Here is a 27,301-nt window from a genome sequence, read left to right on the forward strand (position 1 = left end):
TTTGAGGTAGGAATGTGTTTTTACATAAATACTGAAGCCCAACTAAATTACTCAAATAAGTGTTTCACTAGAAAAAAGATAAAATACTGGTCTTAACTGATGCCTTGACAGAACTGTAGAAGGGGTGAATGTGAGGTAAGGGGAAAAAGCAGATAACTATGATATGGTATGAGAGCTTTGCCTTTAGATTTGTATTTGTTTAATGATAGCTTTTGTACACATATATGCTCCTTCTCTGCATTGTGTTTTATTTATTTTGTCTATTTAATTGAATTAATTAATTCTTCAGAATTTACCAAGAGTAGCTACCAAAATGGAAGGTTAGATAGGTTTTTAACATGCTATAAGGCTAATACATGCTCAGGTCTAGCAAAAATAAATCATAATAAATGTGGCTCTTCCACAGTTTTAGTTATTTTCTAACTAAATAGAGGGTTAGGAGATTGCTAAGACACTCTAGCAACCTGGTCATACTTGTCAGTCATTAATTACTTGGAATAAGGAACACCAATTGTGATCTGTATTTAAGATTTAAAACTTCACAAATTATTCTAGCCCGATTAAAACACCATAACTCTCCCTGGAGCTAATTTGCATTTATTCTTTGTGCTATGAACCAATTTTTGGTGAAGGAAGGAGGAGACAGAAAATGTAAAGAATGCAGCTATTTAAATTCTTGAGAAATCCCACGTCCTTGATCACAGCAGAGGAGAAAAAGTAAACTGCCAGTAATTTAAATATGATAATTTCTGTCATAACTTGACAGCAGATGTGAACAAAAGAGGCACGAAATAGATGAAGACAGAGGAAAACTGAGAGCACAGAAGCTAGTGTATGCAGGGCTGCATAATGTCTGTTGAAGCAACGTGACTTTGCTTGGTTTCTATAAATGCTCTACAGCTAAATGAATGTAAGTCAGACTTTTTTTGGCAGGCAGTATTCTTTTTTACTTGGCTCATAAATGAACACAGGATCAAAGAAGATATTTTTTTTTTCATCCACATAGCAAGATCATTTAATCAGTTCTTTAGACTGAAGATACACCTTCCTACAAACACATGCTACAAAACAGGTTAGGGAGAGGAAGGCCCAACTGTATAAAGAAAAAAGGCACTGTGGCCAACTGCAACAGTAAGCTTGCTAACTTAAGTATTCTCTGTATCCTACTTAAGATACTTGTTATGGACTAGGAGTGCTGGACCATGAGCTGTAACGGAGATACATCTGTAAGTGGCTGTGTGTCTGTGTATCCTTGCATTGTACAGCTCAGCTCAGGTCCTAAAAAAACCAGTGTGCTTTAATGAAGACAATTTTTAAGCCCTGTTATATGAGTAAAAAGAAGCAGGGGGAGTTGACCGGTTTTGATTGTTATACTTGTTAAGTACTATCATTATTTTGTGACAAAGTGGTGGGGGAGAGCTGTAGTTATAACTAGTACTAGTTTATTACAACATTTATCATAAACAAATTACTGCTTCTGTCCTTAGGCCATGGTTTAAATTCTGAACTCATGTTTCTTACAAGCAGCAAATTCTCATTTTAAAATGGTCTGTGATAAAGGCTTGGTGTATTTTCCTCCCTCTGAAAATGCAGATGTTCATATTTAAACAAGTTACAATGTGAGCTACACCTACAGAACATATTAAGTGCATGTTTGGGAGGAAGAGAGGGGATGGGAAAGGATATGTTCCCAATGTTCCGCAGCATTGATGCACGTTACATATGCCTACCAGTTTCCTCCTGCACTTCCACTCCCTGCATATCCATGGCCATTTCCTCTCATTCCTGGCCTTACTGTTCTTAACAGCCCGTTTTTACTGCTGTCCCCACCAGCCAAGTGGCACCTGTGGATGTCTGTGGAGAGCAATTTAGGCAAGGAACAACCAGTACAGCCTCTTGGCCCACTGTCTGATCAGCAGAGAAGATTAATGAGAAAATACAACAAAACTGGCATCTCATGCCCTTGTCATAGTTGATATGAAATTTGAGAAATGACCCATCGTATGCAATATACAGTTACCCTGATTTCTACACTGCTATTGATTTAGGCCTTTACTGTCTGAAATTTTCCATGGATCATATGTATGCTTCTAAATGATCATTTTAACCCGTTAACTGTGCTTACTCATTTTAATATGCTATATGCTTAGTCCCATAATGTTGCGTCCTCTGAATTCCTCAGTTTAACCCAAATTATCTTGATGAAGTTTTCCCCATTGTCTGTTAAATCCCTTTGAACAATTTCTCGGGATTTGTGATAGGAAAAGCCATTAAATAAAACAAATACCAACAGCATGAAAGCAAGCTCATGGGCATAAACCAGCTGGGAAGTTCTTAAGGAGTGCTGCTGTAGGTGTGCATCATACTTAATTCATAGATAAGGACGTATCTCATTGGAGGTTTGGTTTCAACATGTTTCTGGTGACAGTTAACATTGGAATAGCCTTTAGACTTACAAGATGAGTTAACCACCACTGAAAAAAAGATTCAGAGCAAGTTATTTGAGCTGTATATGCTTTGTATCTTGGGTCTCTGCCTATGGCCCCAGCCGGTGGAAACCTTTATGTAGGCCTTGTGTTAAAAATATACTCTGCAGATTACATCCTCACTGCCACATCTTATTCCTGCTTACTTTGATATACTTGTGTGTAATGGTGCTGTATTTAAAGTGGAAAAACAGGGAGGTTTACTATTTAAGGTGTGCTTATTTTGACTCAGTATCAATAACTGTAGTCTTGTTATTTCAGGACCATCCAGATCAAAGATTTTCAGATGACTGACTTTGCCTCTACTTTTTGCCTTATAATTCCCAAACTGATTTATATGATCATTTCGGAAAACACTAACGTGCTTTCTTGCAAATGCTAGGCCTGTAGAACTTTGGGTTTTTAATATACTTTATATTCCCCTACCTTTCCTTGTAGATGCATATACATCCCGCACAGTTATCCAGTATGTGCATTGTGTTCACAACTGTTATCAATGTTTGGAAATGCCAAACATTCTAGATATTAGAAATAAAATCCAGGATTCTCCCAACATTGCTGTGTGATACTTGGCCTATGAAAAGTCAGTTTGACGGGGGCCAAGAACTGTTGTAACATTAATAAACCATCACTCGTGCTATTAACATGGGCTCTCAGGTTTTAACTCAGAAGCCTACTGCTTAATTTTGGATTTGAAAACTCACAAGGGAGGAAAGGTTTGAAGTTGAATTGAGATCTGCAATTTGCCTGTCAGGACATTACCTCCCATATTCACGTTAAGGAACTGCCGATTCTTTTGACTTAGAAGTTTAATGGCTCAGGATGTTTAATTTGCTGTCAGCAGGACAACAATGAATATGCTCATTCTATATGGCTGCTGTTGAAAAACAACAAAAAAAAAAAAAAAAGAGCATCAGAATTTAAACTGTTATCCAGATTAAATTATTATCACTTTTTCTCTGAGTCAACTTCCAAATTGTCCATGAAAACATAAGCTTTATTGTGCTTTCTCAGTGTTAGACCTGAACAGCTTTATCATAACTAACCTCATAAATTCAGCAGAAGTAACTTCCCCCGAAGTATGACATTTCTATGGAAACCTGGAGAAAGTTCCTTCTTCTGCTTAGAAGTGCTTTTTATTTGAATGAACTGGAGATTCCTACAGCATGGTAAAGTAAAAACAAATGTAACAGTACAAAGACCTGAATGGCATGAAGACTGACTGAGCTTGATTCAAACTATAAGCCTAAAATTATTATGTGAAGCTGAAATGGCTTTCCTGTTGCCATGTTTTAAAAGAATGAAAGCAAGAACTAAGAACTTTGTGTGTGTCCTGATCTTCTGTAGTGCCGAGAAAATCATAAGTCCTTAGTAAATGAGTAACAATAATTACCAGCCTTCTGTAGTAAATGAGTAACAATAATTACCAGCCTTCTGTAGTAAATCAACAATTAACTACCAGTTTGACAGGTCATAGAAGTTTAAAAAGAAGTTAGCAAATACAGAACAAGGTTTATCAAGCTGCCTTTAATTTCTGTATTGTTTAACCCAATCCTAAACAAAGTAGCATGGAAAGTTTTTTATAAACAGCTGGTTAAATTATTTTGCACTAAACAACTTAACATGCAATGTATAGATGAATTATTTTGGTAAAAGTGTCATTTGAAGTTTTTTCTTCTACTGGTATTCCTGCCAGTAAGCGATAAGGAACAATCCATAATGAAATTTGATTTCTACTTATCATGCTTCAAAATCTCAGATGTAGCTTTATTATATTTTTCATCAAACTAAAAGTAAAACAACATTGGTTACACAACCAAATTTTCAACAACATTTTGTTTAAAAATCCATTTCCAGATGGTCTCTGTGATAGGAAGGCAAGACATGCATGAAACAACAGATTTACTATGGTAAATATGTTTATTTACTTAGTATGCATTTATAAATTTATTGTGGATTTTTAGGACAATTGCAAAGCTGTTGTTGTTTTATAACATATTTTGTTGTTGAAGTTGTTTTGTGTCAGTGATGTACAAGTGGAACGAGCAGACAAATTTATGTAAATGTAAATAGGCAGAGTTTTGAGTGTGTAACATTTTCTGTATCAATTTAAGCGACAAAATGATGTTTGGGTTTTCAGTAGTTCAGAAGATGAATGTATGTAACTTCTTCAATTGTAAAAGGGATATTTTAGAGAAATTTGGTAAGTATTAAACACAGTAAGTGCTCAATAGGACGTTTCATGTTCAAATTATTTGGCTTTTTATTTAATAATTTTTGTAGCAACTTTCCTGTGGTAGTTACATTAAAAAGTAGCCTCATTTTAGATTATAATTCAAGTTTTTGGATTTTTTTCCTCATTTGTCAATAGAACACCAAATGACAACACTATAGTACGCTATTTATCAAAAGTGACATCATTTTTGAAACAGAGGCATTTCTTCCCATGCTGGCATTTCAAGAATGACAGCAAAGCAAATAGCTGTAGTAAATTTTTTATAAGGTGTGTATACTCTACATAAGGGCTCCAACTTAAAAAGAAATAGTTAACAGTCCTTCACTGGTCTCTAGGCCACCAGCATGGGTACAGTTGTCAGCACCAGCACATATTCCTGTTATAAACAAAAAGTTGTGCTCAGCCATGTTTAACTGCAGTGTCACAAGGCCTTTAACAATAGTGAACGGAATTATTTATTACAATTTAGCTTATGAGCTGTGTAGTTCTATGATTTATCTTCATTGAATGCTAGTGACAGCCTCTACTATGCATCAGAATGTTGTTAACCTGAGTAAAGTGTGATGCAAAGATAATACGTTTTCATGATTTATTGACTGTGGGTCCTATAATTACTAATTATGCATATGACAGACCACCTAATGCATAAAATGCAACAGAAAATCTGCAATGAAAAATTATTATAGCAGCACAATTCCTATAAAAAATAAATTTTATAGTGAGAAGTGATATGAAATGTTCTGACCCTAAAAAATTCTCTATTTGCATGGGGGGGGGGGGGGAATGGAGAGAGAAGAAAAAAAATACTTACCATGTTTCTAACCTCTGTGTTTTCCATTGCGATCACACTTCTGATCTAAAAAACAATGACATTATTAAAAGGTGAGTGGACAGCAAAAAAAAGAACGGAAAAGACATATCAGTTATTGATAATTCCTGAAGTGGTACTTTACTCTTAAGTAGTGGATGATGATTACTGACAAGCATTTAGATTAAACTGCAAAATTCCTAATCTTTGCTAGACGTCACAAAATTTCTGTCATCTTCCTTTATTTTTCTTTCTGATACAATATAACTCTTTTCTTACCTACTACAACAAAGAAAAAAATGCATAAAGTATAAAGCTATTTGTGAAGTAAAAAGCAATAATCAAGTGGCTATTACAACCATGTGTTGAGTAAAGAGCTTAAAAAAATTTAGGGATGTATATTAGTACTTCGCTCTAATAAACTTGAATTATTAGATTCTATCATTATTCCTCCTAATAAAATTGCCTGAAGGAAATAGAACACAAAACAAACTTATTATGAACAACTGTCACATATTAGTTTGAATATTCTGTAGATTCGTTTGAATCTTTCTGTGTCTTCTGTAAAAATTTAAGATTTACAACACCTACTTTAACTGCTCATCCTTCTACTCATACGAAGATGGAGATCCAAGAATGGAGCTGCATTGCAAGGCAGAAATTTGTTCTAACAGGGGCTGTGGCATAATTATTGCCTTCAGTGATGGTGATTCTGGTTTCTTGTAAAGTCAAGGTTCAGTCATTACCTTCAAGGCGTAAGTTACCTCTGGAGACCTTGTAAACCCAATCCACATTCTTCCCTAATTTATATATACACACATGCAACTTCCATTAACTGTAAGGGTAACTGCACATGTAAAGCTATTGGCTGTCTTTTAAGTATATACGTTGTGCAATGGAGCCCTAATTATAAAACAAAGCCTACCTTTACAGGTGTAAGCATCTAGGAGTATTTTTGTTTTCTTAGATGCTGTTTATCAAGCTCTGTATTTTTACTTTATGAAGAACCAATATTTTTTAAAAATATATTTTATTAATTACATTCCATGTGCAGTAAGGTTTGATCTTATAAAGAGATACTCTATTTATATGACATAATAGTGGTACATGTATTTCTCACTAGTGAATCTCAGTCTTTTTGTAGAACAAGATCCCCTGTTTTAATTTAGCTTCACATAGAACACAATGGGATAGATTTTTTTTTTTTTCCTGGTACAACACCACAGATGTTGAGAGATTATTTCCTTCTCTAGGTCCTTCTGGTGCACCCACTTTACAGAAAAGGTGTATCTGTCCATATTTACTGTCCTAATTCAGGGTCCCATCACATACTTAAACCTGTAAAATATGATAATTAGTATTGATAAACATTTTCTCAGATCATTTTTCAAAGTTTTTATATTTCTGAAAAATACATCTTTGTACGTGTATTTTTAAATCCAAAGCAGAAAATTCTCTTCAGTGCCATAGGTATCCATGCTTTATGCATATGTATAGGAAGACTTCTTCAAAACAGATGTTATGTATACTTCCTTGTAGCACAGGAGCTGATGTTAGTATGATGCTTTGAGTTTTGACAACTATTATGTTGAGGTGAGCATTAGAAATCAGTGCTTGAAGGATAATATCTTAAGTCAGAGTTGTGATGACCACTAGATAGGCAAGAACAAGGCAATTTAAATACAACATAGAGAATCCAGTATTTATAATTTTCCTAGCTATGCCTTTGTTGTTTTAAAGTGTTTTACTCCCGTCATGCACTTCTCCATTAAGTGAGATTTTAAGGGGATTGTAGTGTGAATAAAATTTAGAAAGGGTTATAAAAATACAGTTTTTTCTACTCATACACAAGGGGAGGAAAATACTAAACAAAGGTCAAAGTTACAAAGCAAAAGAATGGACAGTTCAGTTAAATTTACTTCAAGCTTAAGAAGTATTAATTTAATGCACATTGATTCCCTCAATGTCAGAACAGATTCATTAATTATGCGTGCATACAGCATATCTAAATTGAGTTGGGAGCAAATTCTTTTATAATGAAATCTAGTAGCAGTTGTAACTGGGAAAAGCTACTGCCTTTCCATTTACAATGATCTTGATTACCAGAGACTGGTAGGTGTGAGAGATACTGCAGCTCATCTAAGCCAGCTCCCTGAATAGTTACTATTTTTCCATATGCTGGCTTAAATTCTCAGTTGGTATGGATGCCCTTAGGTTCGGGACTTCAGCAGAGGTGTTTTACTTAGATAACTGTTGCAATTACCTCTCCAGTAGTATTAACCTCAGCTGAACCCACTTTAGCTTAAGGACAAAGACATATTTGTGTGGATCTTTAATATTTTTTTTTTTTTTGAGGCACATAATTTTAAAGTTGGATTGAAAATATCACAATTTCAGATCCCTTAATCCCTCTGTTACTAACTAGCAGATAGAGGTATGACACACGTGTGAGGTACATATCACTGTGACATCGTGACAGCTTTCCCAGTCCCCTGCCAGTCATATTGACGGGGCTGTTCTATTCCTGGCTCTCCTTCATTATAGCTGGTGGACTCAGCCTGGATTTCAAAGGTAACACTTCCAGCACTCAGCACTGTAGCAGTGCTCAGCTCTGATCTCACTGCTGAGCTGAATGATCCATGAATGCATGCCGGTATTTGAAAGAATTGCCTTTCCTCTCTCGTCAGGTGTGGGCTGGGGTCATTCCTCATATTCTAGGCATCTGGGGAACCTTTACAGAAATTCAGGGTTCATCTAACAACACTGTGGTAAGGAGCGGAAAAATAAGATGATGTATATTTGAAGAATAGATGGTTTGATATCTTTTCAAAGGTATAAGGTTTAGTTATTTAAACTACCCATTCCTCTTTGAAAACCCCTAGGGAAAGGTGCAGATAAGAGAAAATGCTGCTGTATTGAACTGGTTGGGAAACAGAGGGGCTGAAGACATTTTCAAGTTTCTTTACATCTTAGAACTTCTTTTATACAGAAAGGTTGTTTTCATTAGATACTTCCTTCTAAATGAACACATGAAATAAATCTAGGACAGAGTTCTTAGTACATGCTTTCTTAACATTGAGGTATAACTTGCATTGTCCAAGACCAGTCTGTGAATGACAATATTCAGTAAAATGCAAGGCAGTCCTGCAATGCCAGCCTTTTAATCGTGTTTTTATGTTTTTTTTAGAAAACCACTTCCTAAGGTCTAAATATTTTTATTGTGGTTTCCTTTGAGACAGAATATATTTTCTAATATATGTGCATAGGCTACTGTGCCCTTAACAGAGAAAACATAATGTATTAAAAAAGTATTTTTAGTTAAGTGGATCATTTGAAGTGATCATTATATTAAGATCTGACTCTGGTTCACTAAAGAATTTTTTTTTCCCTGTTGGTTTTCTGGTTTTGAAAAACATGCACCTAATTAACACAAATGAAAAATTAATCTGTGCCAGCAAATAACATGCAAATGCTGGGGCAAATATATTCTGGGGACAGGGAGATGCCACTTAAACTTTTCCCTTGCAGTAGATCTAATACCCCGCAAAGTGCCATGGCGGGGCAGTGTTTTGTCACTGTTTTCCTTAAGGCTAACAGGCTGCTTTTATTCAAATCAAATCCCAATGTCCTCAGCAAATGCTTTCACCTTTGTAGACCTGGCTATGTCTGTGGTGGCAATCAGTGCAGCACGATAGGAGTGGATCTGCAGAGCAGAACAGTTCATGCTGAGACCTGAAAGTCCATGTAAAGTCATTTGCACATTTGAGATTGGAGCTTGTTAGTTTGGACTCGATTTTATCTGAAGGAAATACCTCAGGCATTGAGACGGATCCTAATACAAAGGAAGGTCCACTATGTGTTACAGTTACAAGATTGACTTTATACACACACTCCAGCAACAAACTGAAAACTAAATGTAGTTTACATGTAAACCTCTAATTCCTCTTCTGTAGGTGTTTGGTTTATGCACCAAAACTGCCTTTTGCTGCGTGGAGCCCACTGGTTTTGTTAATGGCTGCAGAACTGGTCTAAAGCAAGGTTCAGTCCAGCCTCAGCGTGTCACACTAACAGGGTGTCAACCACAGCACGGACAGTCATTCAAAGGAAATCAGTTCTTAGATGGAGCACTGTTTGGTTCTGGCAGTGAAGTATTCCAAGTTTAAAGAATAAATGATTTAATGTAGTTTGAGTTTAATGAAAAATAGATCATGAAGAAACACTAATCAGTTGGCCATTGGTATTTGCTAGACAGTGTCCACATTTAGGTTTTTTTTTTTTTTTGTCTGGTCAGGAGAGGTTAGTTGGCTTTTTCTACAGTTTGTGTCTCTGCGACAGAGGCAGAGGTTCAGCTAAATCCTTGTAAAAAGTGCTAAATTGTGTTTAGAAGTGCAATGTTTCTACTATTTATTGCATGAGGCATATGTACAATGAAAATAAAATCATAAAAAGGATTTTTGTATAATAGAATTAAGACATGAAAAGGGCTGCTATGTGAATTTCCTTTCAGAAAAACTTGTCCCTAGAGCTATGTATATCTTCTAAACAGGAGCATAATGAAGGTATTACAGGTGCTGATTTAAAAGTATTGCCAAATGAACGACATAAAGCTATTTTAGTATACCACAGGTAAGGTGATAAAGCTCGATCACCTCTTCCCCCATCATATGCTTCAAGCTCTTAATCATGCATTGATGACTACTAGAAAATGTGCATCAAAAGAAGTTTTTGAATGTCTGAGGCATATTTAGGCCCCAATTTGGCAGAATACTTCAACATGTGCACAGCTTTTATACCTTTGAGTGATCTCCTACTAAAGCATTTTTTAAACGTTCTCGTTGATTCAGAGCCATAGCTAGGAAGCTTGTCTCAGGCACTTCAACAAACTTAGATTTTATTTTTGCTGTTGGTCAGAAAAAGTCAATTTACCTTTAGTCACATTTTTTTTTCTGCTTTTTGTACCTCCTTTTTCTTACCAACGTAAGACTCTGCACCAGGTTCTGGTTTGTAATTAAGTATTCTGTTTAAGCCAAAGTGAAAGTGTTCAAGTTGGGCAATCTAGGGAAATAAGAATTACGCTATGCTCCTTTTCACGGAATACTTCAGTGTTACAAAATGAAAAGTTACAGATTCACAGATTCACTTTCCTCCCCTGTCTGGAATATCTAGTTGGTTTTGGTGGGGTCTTTTTTGGTGGTTTTGTTTTCTTTTGTTTTGTTTTAATGTATTATTTATCCAGCATAAATGTGCAAAGAATAGGCACTACCTCTGTCATGCTTTTGTAGGTATCTGAACTTAATTAGTCCAAGGATAACACTGAGTAGGTTACCTGTTGCATTATTTTCATAATTTAGCCTTCTAAATAATAAATATACAGTAAATATTATAAATAATTGTAGTGATTCAGAAGGGCTTCAAATTCAAAAAAGCCTCCCTCAAAAAAAGCTAAAGAAATATTTTTAATATAGATAAATGTGACTGAATAATGGTCATAACATAAATTCCTTTACATTTCCTAAGATTAAAAGTTTTTAGTTAGCTCACATAAATCAAAATATTAAAATGCTGAGTATATAAAAATAATAATTCGGTACAGAAAGGTATAAATCAGGTGACCATAAAAGCTATAAAATGAAGTCTCAGCTTTACGAGTATATTGCCGTTTCTAAGATGTACTATTTTTTATAATTCACAAGAAAAAAAAAAGAATATAGAAATATAAGCCCTTTTCTAGAAAAAAAATGGAGGTTTCTTATATTAAATGTGTATGTAGGATAAAGAGTAGTTAAATTAACAGTTTCGGTAATGATTATTGGAATAATTTGGAACAAAAGTAGATCAAATTTTGCATTAGCATGTTTGTGGTTTTAAGTAAAGTAAGTTGATTGTCTTCTATGTACTCTTAGAGGTAGATAACTTTTCAAGTCTAAAAGACGATGATACGTTATCTGGATACAGGCCACAATGCTGTATGGTAATTACAGTTTTGTCAGTTGAAAACCAGATAAAGCAAGATGCTGATCGGGAAATAGTTTTGAGGAAGTTAGGAACAGTTATACTAAGTAATTGATGTGCAGCCACAGTCTTATTTCTTAGTAAAGATTAATCCTGGAGCTGTTCATTGATATGATAATTATTGAGCATGTACAAAATCCTGAGCAATTTCAGGACATCGGACCATATTATGAGAGCCAACACTTTCTGACTTGATATGGACTGGAACAGAGGAAGAGGGCAATGGAAAAATGTGTATTCATTCATTAACAAGCCAAAACACATATAGAGATTCCAGTTACCAGGTGTATATATTTTCATGTCTAAGGCACAATAACTTTTTTTTTTCCCTTGAGAATAAAGAATGTGAGAATAGCAGTGAGAGGAGAGGAAAAAGCCCATGCCTGAAAAGCTAAAATTGTTTCAGCACTTGCATGAGATTCTACAAGTGTCTAAGCTTAGAATTATTTTTGCTGTCATTCTAGTGCAAAGTCCTTCATCTGGTTTTATTAGTTTTCCTTAAAAGACAGAACAAAGAAATCATTATGAGTTTGACCATTATTTGCCTGGTTTATGGTCCATTCCATTGAAATCACCAGTAGTCAAGTCCTTTATAAGAACAGGTTTGACTATTCTAAAGCGTCTGCAGCATTGTAGTTATAGGTATTTGCTGTATTTTCAGTTTACTGCACAATGGTATTAACTACGGAAATAGGAAAATTACCTACTTTGTTGGGGGTGGTGTTACTAGTTTATTGTTTGTTGTTGTTTTTTTTTTTTAAATACATCCTATATATATAAGGCTAAAGATGTATTTAAAGCTACATGGTCATATTTTTCTTCTGGCAATAACTTGCAGATAACTCAGTCTAAAATATCAACAGTGGGCAAAATGTTGGCATGTTTCCAACTACTTACCTTAAATAGAACCTCAGGCTTAAACATGAGGGCTAAATTTGTCATAACTGTTTTTTTTTGTTGTTGTTGGAGAACAGGGATTTCCATCATTACAGTTCCTTCAAGGACTGCATTTGCAAATGTCTAAGCTTACTGTTCAGATGGATAGGTGAAAAATGAAAAAACCTAAAAGTGAAAAGGACTTTTCTGAATCATAAATCCTGAAACAGATTATATAGTTTGATGGCTCATTGCATAAACTGCCTAAAATGTTACTATAGGAAAAGCTGCGATTTTGCTTTTCCAGTTTAAAAATATAATTAGCTAAACACAGAAAAGCATGGCTATTTCAATTACATCCTGGTGATTTTTTTAATTATTATTCTGGTTGAATATTAATGGTGTGAATACAGCTGAATGTTTCAAACAAAATATTGTTGGGCTCGTTTCCTTTATAGTCAGAAACCCTGGTGCAAAATTGTACTGAATTAGTGAGGGATTAGGCAGGAACAGCAACTACACCCCCACCCTTAGCAGAAACATGGTGCTGGGGGGCTGCAGTGAAAGCAGTGACAAACCAACCTCATCCTCTGCCTGCAGCCGCAGACAAGGTGGGTCATGCCATCAGCAGAGAGACTTTGATTGAGGTTCTGGATTCCTGGATTACAGGGAATACAGACAGTCATGGCTGAATACCAAGGAAAGCCTCCTTGCTCCCAGCATCTCTGAGGCTTGTCTGCTCCCTGTTTCTGCTCTGGAGTGTCCCCATCCTGAATATTGAGGGTTTCATCTCCTAATAAGAATATACAAGAAACTACAATATAAAATATTAACTACAACAATAGGAACGGAAGACTAGTATGCAGCCACATAGCCTGACATTGTATCAGTGCTTCATGGAGTGCTTATGACACTTTTCTTTCCCTGTTTTTTTCTTTATTACTTTAACTGACTTTTGGGTTACAGTATACCAAAATTACGATAAATTTCTGTTCTAAGGTAGCCGTTGTTATGTTGTTGAATTAAAAAGAATTTTGTCCAGGTGTATCAGCAGACTGTATAATCTGGCACTTGTTAATAGCCACTGCATGGGCCAGTAGCTTTTACAGGAAGATTTTTTTTTGCACAAAATTAACTGTAGAATGTGAGATTTTTGCTACTATAGCTGCCTTCTTCAAGGCATAACTCAACCAGATGTTATCTAAGTCCTCCATTATATATAAAACTCTTGTACTTTTTTGGCATTCATTAATCTAGTCTTTCTTCCATGTCTGTAATAAGCAAAACATCTGTTTCTTCTTGTTCAATCAAAGTGCCTACCTCAAGAGTCCTACTTTTAAAATAATGTCATTTAAATAGAAATCCTAGATAGGAAGAATGCATTTGATTAACATATTTAATTTGCATATGAAACCAGCTTTTCCAGAACTCTGCAGGGAATTTGTAGTGGCAGCAGTATGTTTCCTTTTCTTCTCAACTTGTATACCAGAAACTTACGTAATTTATTTGCATTCTTTTTTTGTTACTGTATCAGCTCAGATGGCAGAGATTATACTGCAATGAGAAATCATCATTGTGTGTTGTTCATTCTAAACTTTCCAGATGAAAATTCTTTTAATAGAAAGAGCTGTATTCTACTCTTGAATCTTGGCTTACAGGAAGTTCTCAGTTAGCTTGAGTTCTTTTAAGTCCAAGCAGAAATTATTCCTCAATATATATGAGGCACACAGTAAAACATTACAACAAAAATAGCTCATGCAGCTGTACAAACTTATCCCCTATGGGAGAATATACCATGTACCCCCCAAAAAATTTAAGTCCCCACAACAGAGCATTATCACATTAAGAAAGAAGGGTTGACACTACCGCCTCTAAAACACATATAAATAAAAAGCAGATAAAAACAGTGGCAAAGATAAAAGGTGCTTTTAGTTACACCACTGGGGAGCACAATTCTGTAAAGACAATAGTGAGTGCAGGCTGAATGTTAGTGAGCAATCCTCATTAGCATTCACAGGTGAACTCACTGTAGAAATGGAGCAGTAAAAAGTTTTCTAAGCAAAGGTAAAAATTGCACTTGAATTTTTGTGGCAACTCTGAGCCAGAGCAGTTGGGAATGTTACTGCCGTACTGCAAAACTCCTTAAGGATGGTTAATACATGTAGCTAAGAAGATGAGAGCGTTAACTTGTGATAGGTTTGTAGTCAATACAGTGAAGAGTTCATAAAGCAGAAACGGTGGGGTCTTTCAGGGACTGACAGGAACCATGGCAACTTACAGGGACAATTATTTTTAATACAGGGAAAATACCAGGCAAATCCATCATGCCTCTAGCAAGCAGCTTACAAACAGCAACGCACCTTCTTAGTATATTTTGCTATATGTTGTGCAACAAATGCATGGAATTACTTTTTGTTGGTAACCTGCAGCTCTTCTCATGCTCGGATTTCTATTTGGTCTGCTCAGCAGATCCACCTTCTTCGCTGATCAACCTTCCCTCCACCTGCTTCTTGTCCTGAGTCATTGCAATATTCAGCTTTTCAGTGTGGTGATGGTGAACTTGGGGTGTTTTCCTTTCACTGCACACTAGGAGAGCATATCACAGATGACAGCTAGAAGTAACTGTGTACTCATTAGACTAGCATATTGTGCACCACTTTCACTTGTTAATTCAGCTGATAGCATCACCTGTTCCTGTGCTTTAAGAAAGAATGTTTTGGCTCTTTGCAAGATGTGCAAAAATCCATGTTGAGTTGGACAAATAGTATCAATAAAAAGTTTAGAGAGACTCCAATCCACAAATTGGTTGTAATGGAAACATTGCTTTTCTTTTTCTTTCTCCCGCCCCCCCTCCCCCCTTTTTTTTTTTTAATTCTTCCACTATTTAGGCTACTTGGTCAGGGAGAAGCTAGCTGAATTAATTTTTTCTCTTTTTGTACATCTAGTGTTTCCTAAAAGAGAGAGCTGAACTCTGATAAAGACTGGTTAGGGAGTAAAGCTTGCAGCAGTAATAGCTACATAGTTTGATGTATGAGAATGTCTCTTTAGCCTGCATACGTGGTTCCAGTCCCTGTTCTAGTGTTATTTAAAATACGTTGTGCAGGAACAACACGTCTATTGCAACTACTCTGTTTTGTGTGTACTGAGCAGACTCAAGTGTGCAGTCAAAAAATACAGATTAAAATAACTGAAGTATTTTTCACCTCCTGCAATATTCAATTTAAATGACTTTTCTCATTAGTACTCTTAGTTCGTTCTTTTATGAAAGAGTATCTTCAACAGGTGAGGGTGGCAAAGTAAGTGAACTTCCAATTTCGTGGCGTAATCAGCTGTCTTTAGCTCCGTCAGCTGTTGTGGTGGGGTTGCCTTGGCCAGCTAGCGGCCACTGGCCCAGCCATGCTCTCACTCCCCCTCCTCACCAGACAAGGGGAGAAAATAAGACTGGAGCAAGGGAAACATGGGGATCACGTAACAATTCTTACTGGAAGCAAAATAGCTTGGGGAGAATTAATATATTGCCAATTAAAATAGATTTAGGTCATGAGAAACAAAGACAGTAATGAAAAGAACACCTTTCCTCCTTCCTCCCCCAAGCTCAGCTTCAGTTCCTCACTTCCAACTCCTACACCCGAGCAGGGCAGAGGCAAAGGGGGGGGTCACAGCCGCCCCTCTTTGCTGTTCCTGCCCTCTCACACCGTCCCCCTGCTCCACCAGGGGCTCCCTGCAGCCCCGCAGGAGATGTGCCCGTGCCCCTGCCCCGCCGGCGGCTCTGCGGGGGAACCCCTGCGGGGGAACCCCTGCGGCGGGGACGGCGGAGCCCCCGTCCCGCTCCCCCTCGCTCCCCTCAGCGCCGGCCCCGCCTCAGCCGCGCCGCTCCCGCGCTGTTCCCGCGCTGCGCCCGCCGGAGCCGCGGCAGCCCCCGCGTCCTCTCTCACAGGGGCCGCCAGGCCGGCAGACCTCCCTGCTAGCGTCTCAGCTCCTGCACCGGAAGTTTTATCTGTGTGTTTCTAATCATACTCTGATTTAAAGCGGCTAGAAGGTTTTGTCTATTTATCGAATGATCTCGAAAAATTCTGTCAGAGCACGAGGAGGAGCGGTCTTGAACTTTAGTGCTGTGAAACCTTTGAGAGAGACGTTCACCACGTAACCCCATCAGACCCCGCTGCAAATTCAATCCAGGAGCAAGGGGAAACCAGTGACATTTCTGCCGGTGGGTAGGCATGTGGGGCAGAACCCCCTTGAGGTCTGGCACGATCTCTCTAGTCACGGTTGGTTAAGGTTAGTTGGTTGGTGAAAGTTGGTTGAAGAAGGTTGGTTAAGATGATCAACCTTCCCACCACCTGCTTCTTGCCTAGAGCCCCGTGGTGGTTCCTCAGTGCCCCCTTCCCACAGCAGGTGCCAGTCACGCTCTGGCACCAGCGGCTCACGCCAGCATTTTTGTCCCTCCTGCTTTAGTAGCCTAGTTTTTATTTTGTCCAGAAGTCGCTAGTCATTCATACTCAGTTCAAGTCGATACTGAATACTTCAATAAAAAAAATGGAAATATATTTTTAATCTTAGGTTGCCTCAGGCTGGAAAACTAGGATTTTATGTAAGTTCTGACAAGCTTTGGTTGTAGTTACACATGCAGTAACAATTTTGGTTTGGAGCTCTGTAGAAAGGTGTGTCTTCCTTTCCTTTCTGAGTTTATTGTCAGTAGAAAATAATTTTATCTGCGTTGTAATTATTTGGTTTTCTGTTTTTTCTTTGTTTGCCAAATGTAATGAAAATTTAAAAAGAGCTTGCAAACAGAAAATTTCTCATGTGTAGTGGGTAAGGTCTTTCATCTATTCTTACGCTAGATTGAACAAGCTTTGGTAGAAACATTTCTTACTGATAACATTTTTGAGAGGTTTCTGCCACTGTTATTCACACTACTGAATATTCCAAGGTATTCTCCAAGGTAACTCCATGTTATTTCAGTAGTTGATCATGTATCTTGAATGAATGTGTGGAAGGATTGGGAAAAAAATATGCATTACATGTTTATCTCTTTGCCATGAATATAATTCCTTGTTCATAAAAGGTAACATTCTTTTGAATGTTTTGAAAGTTGATCTTCCTTTCTATTTCTGCTAATATAGTGCATCCCACTCAATTTTAGAAACAGTTTATTGCATTTTGTTATGGCTTATTTTGGCAGATGATATTTTTCAAAGGTGACTTAGTACCTTTGTCTAGGTGGAGGAAACATCACTTGTAAGAGGTGCTACAACTTGGAATTTCCTTTTACTAGAGTGTTTGCTACTTACTTGCTGACCCATCAAAACCATCCTGCCATGGTAATGACCAGAACAAACTAGTACTCTTTTGTAGTTCTTCAATGACAGCTTAACGTGCCAGGCAAACTGGCTTCCTGCCAGCTGCTGGAAACAATATAAAAAGTATATAAATTCTGTGGGGTTTCTAAAACATGGGAATGAATGAAAAGTTCCATGAGCTTCACTGTAGTCAGTGTTGGGAAGATGATGCTCTCCTAAGATGGCATAATTTATAACCAGACATTTTCTGGTGCTTTTCTGTCAATGTCTTCATGTTCTGTGACTAGCCCCACATCCCAGTGATAGGATTAGCTGTTAACTCACCTCCCATGTGAGCCTTTCCCCCTCCTATTTTATTTTTCCCTTTTCTTGGAAACTATCTAGCTTTTGAAAGGCAGTAATCATGAGTTAATGGCTCTTTGGGATTGTTACTCACTGTTTAAACAGATTAATCAATATCCTTTCATTCTGAACTTGATCATAGAAATAATTAAAGGATACTCTTTATTAGTAAAATGTAGATTATGGCCTTTTGATGGGAAAGGTGAGTGATAACATCTGTATTTACATACAATTATACCTGACAGCATGGACACTTTGGTAGTTCCGAGGCTTGTATTTACAATATAAGATTATTTTTTTCTAATAATTTCTTTAATAACAATGCCGTATTATTACACTAAAATGATCTCATTTTTTGCAGTAGCCTTCATTAAATCTTGCATAATGAGCCTGGGAGAGAGTTAAACTTAAAGTTAATAAATATTGGACTAAGTAAAATGTTCCAATATTTTTTTTTCCTCATAGGCTCTGGTCTCAATGATGGGCAGTGGCATGAAGTCCGTTTCCTAGCTAAGGAAAATTTTGCTGTCCTCACCATTGATGGCGATGAAGCTTCAGCTGTTCGAACGAACAGTCCTCTACAGGTTAAGACTGGAGAGAAATATTTCTTTGGAGGTAAGAAAGTACCAAAACAAGTATCTGCTTACTGTGCTGTTGTCTTTCAATCTACATAATGGAGCTCAGAAGCTCAGAATTGAATTCATTCATATAGGTCTTAATACGGCTACAGTGGCTAGGTGCTTCTCATCAAAAGGTAGAATACAAAACTTAATTTCACTTTTAAGACTCTTTTTACACCTTGTCATCCTTGCAAAAGAAGTCCTGAGAAGTTCTGTACAAGAGTCAGTCTGACTTGGAGTGATTTCTCAGGTCTTCTCTGAAATTTCAGAGACCTTTCTCTGAAAGGGGAATCTTCCATTAGTAGTTTAATTAAATGGCACTCAGAAGAGAGAGAAATTTGTCTTTTCATGTTTGGTATCCTGAAAACAAAAAATACCATTATTCAGGATAGGTCTTAACCTTTGCTGATTTCTTTAAGAGCTGTCACGATTATGGGTAATTAAGAAGCTCTTATAAATTGAAGCCTTAGATTGTTCAATATTTCTGTCTCTTGACAGTCCATATACTAAAAAGAGTTCTTGCAAATTGTAGCTTGAATGTTTATCCCTCTTGCTTTTCTATGTTAGCATTTATGAAAATCAAAAAAGGCCATCAAAACTCTTGGATTTTTTAAATACATGTTTAAATTGCTATCTTAAGAAGCCTATTAAGCATACCACAAATATTTTTTATACACTGCTGTCTGCTGTCTTATGGGGGAAGGTCATTAAGGGTTTCAACTCAAATATAAGTATCACTTTTCATACCGCTAGCCATGTGTTTTTAAAAACAATTCACCAATCTTTGTTCAAGCAGAATTCTCAGTGAGCTCAAATGCTAAGATCAAAAAAGAGTTGTTAAGTTGTACCTTTGAAGTGTCCCATATGTGTGAGATTGCACATGAAAGCTTCAGGCAGAGAACACAAATTTTAAAAGTAGAATTTATCAGCATTGAAAAATGGAGTGGGTTTTTTTTCGCAAACTTACAAGGTGCATATCTAATCAAAATAAAATATAAATGTGATACTATAAATAGCCATAACATTACCCAAGTGATAGAAAAGTTTGTGGCATACGAAGTAACCTAATTTGAAAGAGAAAAAATCCTCTCAAGGTTATTCTCATTTCATTATTACCAAATTAAAGTTAATCTGTCACAAGAGGCAAACTTCCTTTTGCTGCAACACGCATCTTTTCCAATATCCTTAGCTCAGCTAATATCCTGAATAGTTTTTTTTAGTATATTGCCTCACAGAGGAGTTGTAGCCTAGCCACATGCTAAAGCTTGAAAATTAGTTGTCAAAACATAGTACCTTCAATTTGTTGGGACAGTCTGAGACATTCTCATTAAATGAAGTTATTCAACACACATAGGAGAAAATGAAAAGAAGTGCCATGCATAATACATCCTGTGCTTAAATTCTATTCATTTCAATAGGTAAAATCACCAGACCATTATTACATTCCTGGAGAGTGTTTTGATTTCTTCAGAAATGTGTTTTGCCTCTGACTCTTCGGTTGTGAGGGATAGATTGTCTAGTTTCTTCAGGCATTTTTTATACTCTTTCTCAGTCAAAATATGGGTTGATTGGTTTTCATTTCAGCTTGATTCTGAAATCTGCTTGTCTTATAATTGTTGACCTGTACTTTACAGTTCCACCATCCTTCCATAAAAAAAAAGTGTGAATGTAGATATTGTTCCAGTGGGATATGAAAGTCAATCATGAATTCCCTGAAGTGTCATTCCCACATCTGTTCACCCAAATACCTAGTCTCATTGCACAGAATATGGGGGATTTGTTTTTTATTTATCTTATAATCTGAAGCTCTTCTAAATTTATATCAAAAGCAGTGTCCAAACCTTCTTGTCCAGTTTTATTTCAGAATAAGAAGTCTGCATTTGCAGCATTGTACTTTTGCATTTTAATTCTCTCAAGCTCTGAATCTGAGGAGGCTTTTTTTCTCACTTGGATCTGTGGAACACATTTATTTTAGTATGCTCCCACATGAATGTTGATATATATATATATGTATATATATATGTATATTACTTCTTTTGATATATATGTGCCTGTTACTTAGTGATTACTTGCAACTTAAAGCCAGTCAGTCTTCTGGATGCGTATTAGAAACCTAATCTATATATTCACAATCTCCATCCTGTAAGGAAAAGGTATTTTTGTTCTATTCCCTATATATGTATGTGATCCTCCTTATTATTCTTTATACACACTCGATGTTCTGGATGTTAATAAATAATGTTTGCAATAAGAGGATGTAGAGGTGAGAGCAGCGGGGAACTTCAAACATTTGCACCATTTGGTAGTTGTCATCTAAGAAGATGGTTTTGTTAGTTTCGTTAGGAGTAAGTTGAGATAAGAAAGTGTCAAATACTTTTTTTCCCCTGCAGATAGGTATAATTTGTTAGGAAAGGAACAACCACCTCTTGAATTCAGTGATAATATCTTTTTTTTTTTTTTTTTTACAAACTGCTAGGCAGCTAGCAGAAATAATTATTGACCCTTTGGTGATGACAGATTTTCAATGTGAAAAGGAATCCAGAAGGTTGCTTTGCTAGAGATCTGAATATAATAGTTACAGGTATTTTGACTACTAAACTTTTGTATTATTAAAAATCAAGCATCTATCACAGATGCAGAGGTGATGAATTTTAAAGATAGCAATGTTAGGATATTAATCCCATCCCACTGCTGTATTTCTTGACCTTAGAAAATTCTGAGAAAGCTCAGTCCAATGAAATTGTGGTTGGAGAACTTATACAGCATTTCTAGAAGGCTCTGAACACTCTTCTGATTTAAATTTTCCTATTTTTTGTTTGAAAGAGATAACCACTTGTATGCAAATATTTTGTTCTCCAAACTTTCCTTTTCCATGAGTTCAAAATAAGTGTGTGTGTGTTTGTATTTTGTTCTCCTGGTGTCAATATAGCAATTATATACTATAGACAATGCTGGTGTCTTTGCTGAAGAAAAGATGTAAAGGTTGCATTGCAGTACTGCAGTACAATATTTGCTCAAAAATACATTTAAAGAGAAAAGTATTTACAATAAAATGGGTACTGCCTTGAAGTAAGGCAAACACAAGATAGACCTTGTCTGTAAAAATTACTACATCTTTTACTGTAGGAGAAGTACCACATACTTGAATGTGAATTTTTGAGACTGTGTCTATTTTTTAGAAAAAAATTATCATTTTTATATATTGTTGTTATAACTGTGCACTGGCAATATCCCATAATATTAGTTATATAGTAAAATAGGTAATCTATAAAATTGGGAATGGATTAAAGATGGAGTGGGCAAGGAGAACATTACTGTGCCAAATGTAACAATGAAACATTCCAGACAAATCAGAAGTATTAAGATGACTTTAACAAATATAGGTTCTGAAAAAGTCCTTGATTTTATACACATTATTTTATTTAGCACTAGATTATGACTCAGTACAGTATAACTACATAAATAATAGGGGGAATGCAGAGACGTAGGATGATTGTGCATTTGCTCCTGGCATTAGAAATTATGCCATAGGCAGGAGCAAGCCTGTAAGCCAGAGTGTGCCCTCCCTCTGTGCATGCAAATGAACAGTAAAGGCAAGCTGAACACTGCAGACACCGAAGACATTAACAACAGAATAGCTTGTTTGGACACTGAGTACTATACTGAGCCTGGTTAGTCAACCTCCCTGCCTATTAGCAGCTTCCAGCTACCATTTTGAGAAAGTTGGCCTTTTAGAGGAGCCAGACCTGATGGACACTGATGAGTTTCCCTCAAAACTAGTTCCTAAGTGTGTTCTGGTTATTCAGAGAATCACAGAATGGTCAAGGTGGGAAGGGACCTCTGGAGATCATCCAGTTCAACCCTCCGCTAAAGCAGGTTCACCTAGAGCAGGTTGCAGGAGCAGGTTGCTTAGTTTATTCATTCCATTAAATAAAAATGCATTTTCACTGACCACCAAACTGAGAGTTTTACCACATGTACAGCAGTATTTGAATAAAGGAGATGTGGAAATCAGAATCTTTTGTGACTTCTGCCCATAGAACTAACTTTTCTAGCTTTTAAAAATGGTAAGTAACTCACAAGAGGCTTTTTTTGATTTCTTTGTCAGAGAATAAATCATGTTCAGTACTATTATAGTAGCTTTCTTGGTTTTGGGGTTTTTTTGTTTGTTTGTTTGTTGGGGTTTTTTTGTCCTTTGTACCTCTCCTGTGCTGTCTCCCAGCACTACTAAGAACCTCTCAAGGGACATACAGCAAGGATGTTTTATTCAAGCTTAAGAGTTAGAGGAAGCTGTGTTAAGATCAGGCATTTCTGCAGATTGTGTGAATGTGTGCTGGTGTATGTGGGAGTGTGCCTGCTAATTGCCTATTACCCTTCTGTATAACTATTCTTCTCTCCCCACTGGTTTTATTTTCCTTCTCTTTCAATGTCTTGAATTTGGTTTTTTGGAAAGAAGTGAACTTCCTTTCCCTACTGAGCTCTAGAGAATCACATTTTTTTTTTCCAATTATCAGCATAAAACAAAAATAGCAGAACAGAGAAAGTGAATCACAGAGCGAGAATGAGTCCATTAACCTCATTTGCACTGTTGGAGATAAAGGGCTTTTGTGAGGCATCTTAAACTTGCACCAAACCACCTAATAGCTGCCTAGTGCCCAGAGGAAATATTTGATTAGAGATGTAATTTTTAGTTGTTTCGGGTTTGTATTTTTAATTGTATCTACTTTCTGTCTCCTTTTCACTGGCTTAAGGTTAGGAGAGGTTTTAGCATGAGTGATAAATCTTCATTGAGAACAAAGGTATGCAGTGAGTGTCTGTCAATCCACAAGGTGTGCTGCTTTTTCTGACAAGCAAAGATGAATTGAATGGACTATGCAGTAAATTTCCTGTGGGACACCACTCTATGGCGTATAGAAAGTTCTCCCTTTCTGTACAGCTGTGCAAAACACACTGGGTATGGAGCCTTGCTCCTGGAGTAGAATTAATTTGTTTCTGAAAGTTATGTTGGTCTAAAATCCCATAGAATTAGAAGTGGTGGAGGGAGGAGGGAAATCAAGCCAAAGAATAGAAATACCTTCCTCTGTTTCACATGTGCTGGGCTCTTCTGTGTGTGAATCTTCCCTTTTTAAAAACTGTCATCTATAACCAAAGCCTTTGGTTGGTGTGCCTACATTTTTTTCTATCAAGTTATCCATTGCTATATTGTGTGAATTCATCATTAACAGCTGTTATAGTCACAGTCATACTTCCTAGGTAGTGTCACTGGCATTTCAGAAGCACTCCAACAATCAGCATAGCTAGTGTTATCAGAAGGAAGGGGAGCATGGGGGGGGGGGTTGTAGCTCAGATTTAAATGTGTTCAGCCAAACCCAAGTGAGGTTATGAGACATAACGTGACAAACGGGACCTAGGCAATGGCAACTCAGGTTATCTGATACCTAATAAAGGAAACTAATGTCCCTGCTGACATCATTCTCTAGAGCCTGCAGCTTCTCACACCTCCATAAGTAACAGTGTTGGGTTGTATTTGCATTTCTGCAGGCTGATCAGATTTTTAATGTGTCAGGGCTTCAGTTTTGGTGGCCACTTTTTTATTTTGTGTGTATGACCATGAGACAGGATGGTCAAATTTGCATTTCTTGTGGAAAGGGTGCTTTCAGGGTGGTTTTAAGTCTTTCTCCTCATGATCATAGCTCTGCTGTAAGCTAAAATATAAATCCTTGCGGAGAACACAAAGCAAATTCAAAATAACTCACAGTACAATGTGTTTTTGTGTATCTTCTAGTTTTCATCTTAGGAATATTCCCCGGTCAGTTCTGCAAAATAATGATAAACACAAGAAATAGAAGTAAAAGAATTGGAATGATTTGTATTTTTTAACAGCCCTCATGCTTTGGATTGTTAAATCCAAAATGATTGTAAGTCAATAGATGAGTGAATATTGCAGATGTGCAAAGTGTACAAACCTGAACAAAGCAAGGAAGTGTAATAAGTAATTACAAAGTAATAACTTTGTAATAAGTAATAAGTAACCAAAAAAACCCCACCTAAACCTCTCTGCTATTTGATACATGATTCAGATTCTTTATTATCTGATCAGCTCTCTTCCACTATGAAGAATGAAACACAGCTGAATTCACGTCTGTTATACAACTGACAGAACTGAGGGAGGCTGATCAAGTTTGTCCATTAACTCTTAGAGTTTTGTGCTTTTTTCATAATGTTTAAAGTTTTGTTTATTTCATTCAGATAATTTGAATGTTAGACAAATGAGACCAGGTAAAATACTGGCAACATTCTGTGATTAATTTTCAGTAATGTCAGTAGTATTGTTAATGATGTTACAATATGCTAGTCCACTGATACATGGTATACAACAGTACAAGCAGAAATGCTGGAGATAGATTCATCTCCTGTAGAAAAACAGGTACAGGCAGAAAGCTGATACTTTGGGCACGCAAATAAAAAGATCAGATGCATGATAATGTGAGTTTAGGAATGGATATGTAGGGACATGTGTCTTGCTGGAATAACCAGCTTTTGAGCAAACACCTATTAGAGATGAGAAATGTCTGCCCACTGAAAAATGAATGAATTAACGAAACTCTGAGAGGTGCTTTCCTTGTTATAAAACATAAATCTCTTGCTAAGTTGAATTTGTTAGCTACAGAGTATATATCTAGAAGTTTCTCAAAAAACTGAAGGAACAGAATCTCTTATTTTATTTGCCTGCAAGCACTAAAGCAAATTTCTGTGCAGCAGATAAGACAACAACAATTTTTTCAATACATTTTTTGTCTTATTGACATTTTAAAGCAAGAAAGAACAAAGAATGAGTGAGAACATGTTGTAGAGAGTAAATCTGCATGGACATGGGAAGGAGGAAACCAACCTAATGGAACTCTGTTCTAGTTCTGTGTGTATGTGATTTGTTTCTTTTTTTCTAAATACACACATTGTTGCCTAAGTCTGTCAGAAGAAAATTATATCATGTCTCTGAATATTGCAGAATATTCAATTAAAAATAGAGGATATTCCCTACATAGTATTTCTCTTGACCCTGAAGGGAAAGAAAAAGGTCTTGTAAAAATTACTAACTCTTCTTCTAAAAGAAAAACTTTGGAGAAGGAAATGTCTGGTGAAGACCTGGAAGAGAGCTATTTGAGATACACTCAGAAGTGACAATTATACCTATATCCTATATGTCCCTCTTGCTGATGCTTTAGTAGGTCAAACTACAAGGTCTTTGGTACCAGTAGCTGAAAAATCTGCTCACAGGAGGGGAAGGGCAGGTATTTAAACCAGCACTGAATCTTGGAAGGAATGTTAACCAGCACTCATCACTAGACTGTAGTATATTAGGGTGGCATGGTTTTAGAACATGCAGACCAACATAGTTTATTGATGGCATTAGGAATCACAAATAAGTCAGTGTGAATGTTTTGAATTGTGTTGTGAAAAATAAAAACATATGCTTTCCTGGTGTGTGAAAATAATCATACTATTAAATAGTGAATAATGCTAATTCATATTCAAATAGCACTTCTACCAGCTTCCCCTGTTTTTTAAAGGTATCTTGGCTCTGGTTCTAGGTATATAAATGAGCTTATTGTCCACAGCCACAATTCAAGACACCTACAGGAAAAAAAAAATAAAGAAAAAAGAAAAGGTAAATTCTGGGTGCCATCAATAGACTATAATTTCTGAGGCTTTTCTTGTTTTGGGGGGTGACTTATTGGTGCTTCTCAGTGGAATTTCCATAGCTGTTGATTTTCCTCTTTAATATAGTAGAACCTACATCAGCCCCTCCTTTTCCTCTCACCCCTGCTAAATGTGAAACAAATTTTCAATTGCATTTTGATATTTTAAGTATGTAAATGAGCATGTAGTAAGATTGTAAACAACACTAAGCAAGAAGATGCCTACCTGCCATTGGTTCTGCTGGTAGTTAGAAAACTGACTCACATGTTTCAGAAAAATCTACCTATCTATATATTTGTAAACACAAATAACTTTGAAAGTCTGGTTTAATGAGTCATAAATGCATAACAAGAGAAAAAAAATCAGGATATGTTCCAACACTTCACCAAACTATGATGTGTGTGAATGTGGGAAATAGAGTAAAAATAAATTTATTCAGATAAGAGGCCTGTCTGACTCATATGGTCTGAGCCAAGAATGGTTCTCCGTGCTGATTGTAAATACTGACACATATATGAAACCTGACTGGAGCACCAATTAAATTTGTAATTAGTCAGCTGCTTCTACTTTATAAGCAAACTGCAGCTAGCCCTTTTTGTCTGGGGCAGTTTGTCAATTAAATCCTTGCATGCCTACAGTCCCAGGTTGTTATTATCACCTTTCATTGAAGACAAAAAATCCTATCATATAAAACTGGCAGTCTAGGGCTCTAACATGAGCACTTATTAGTGATGCTTTTGTAAATCATAAAGTAGATTTTGAGGGCTTATATCTTTCCAAAGAAAGAACTTTATTGAATCTCACAGTCAGTGGCTTAGGGCTGATTTATCTGCATAAATTGGCAAAACTGAACTGTGAAGCTGAAACAGAATGTTTAAAGCCTTGTTTCTCTCTTACCAGCAAAACACTGAACTTACCTG

The 27,301-nt window shown here is 36.5% G+C and overlaps 1 protein-coding gene across 2 annotated transcripts in view; it reads left to right on the forward strand.

Moving 5' to 3' along the window:
- CNTNAP2 (contactin associated protein 2) overlaps positions 1 to 27,301 on the forward strand; it is a 1,157,745-nt gene that overhangs the window by 606,512 nt on the left and 523,932 nt on the right. For both annotated transcript variants that reach the window (XM_037385402.1, XM_037385403.1), the window contains one exon: positions 18,526 to 18,675. In XM_037385402.1, coding sequence (XP_037241299.1) covers positions 18,526 to 18,675 — 150 coding nt within the window. The remainder of the gene's footprint in view (positions 1 to 18,525; positions 18,676 to 27,301) is intronic.

Source organism: Falco rusticolus, chromosome 4 (genome assembly GCF_015220075.1).
Source record: "Falco rusticolus isolate bFalRus1 chromosome 4, bFalRus1.pri, whole genome shotgun sequence".
Taxonomy (NCBI): Eukaryota; Metazoa; Chordata; class Aves; order Falconiformes; family Falconidae; genus Falco; species Falco rusticolus.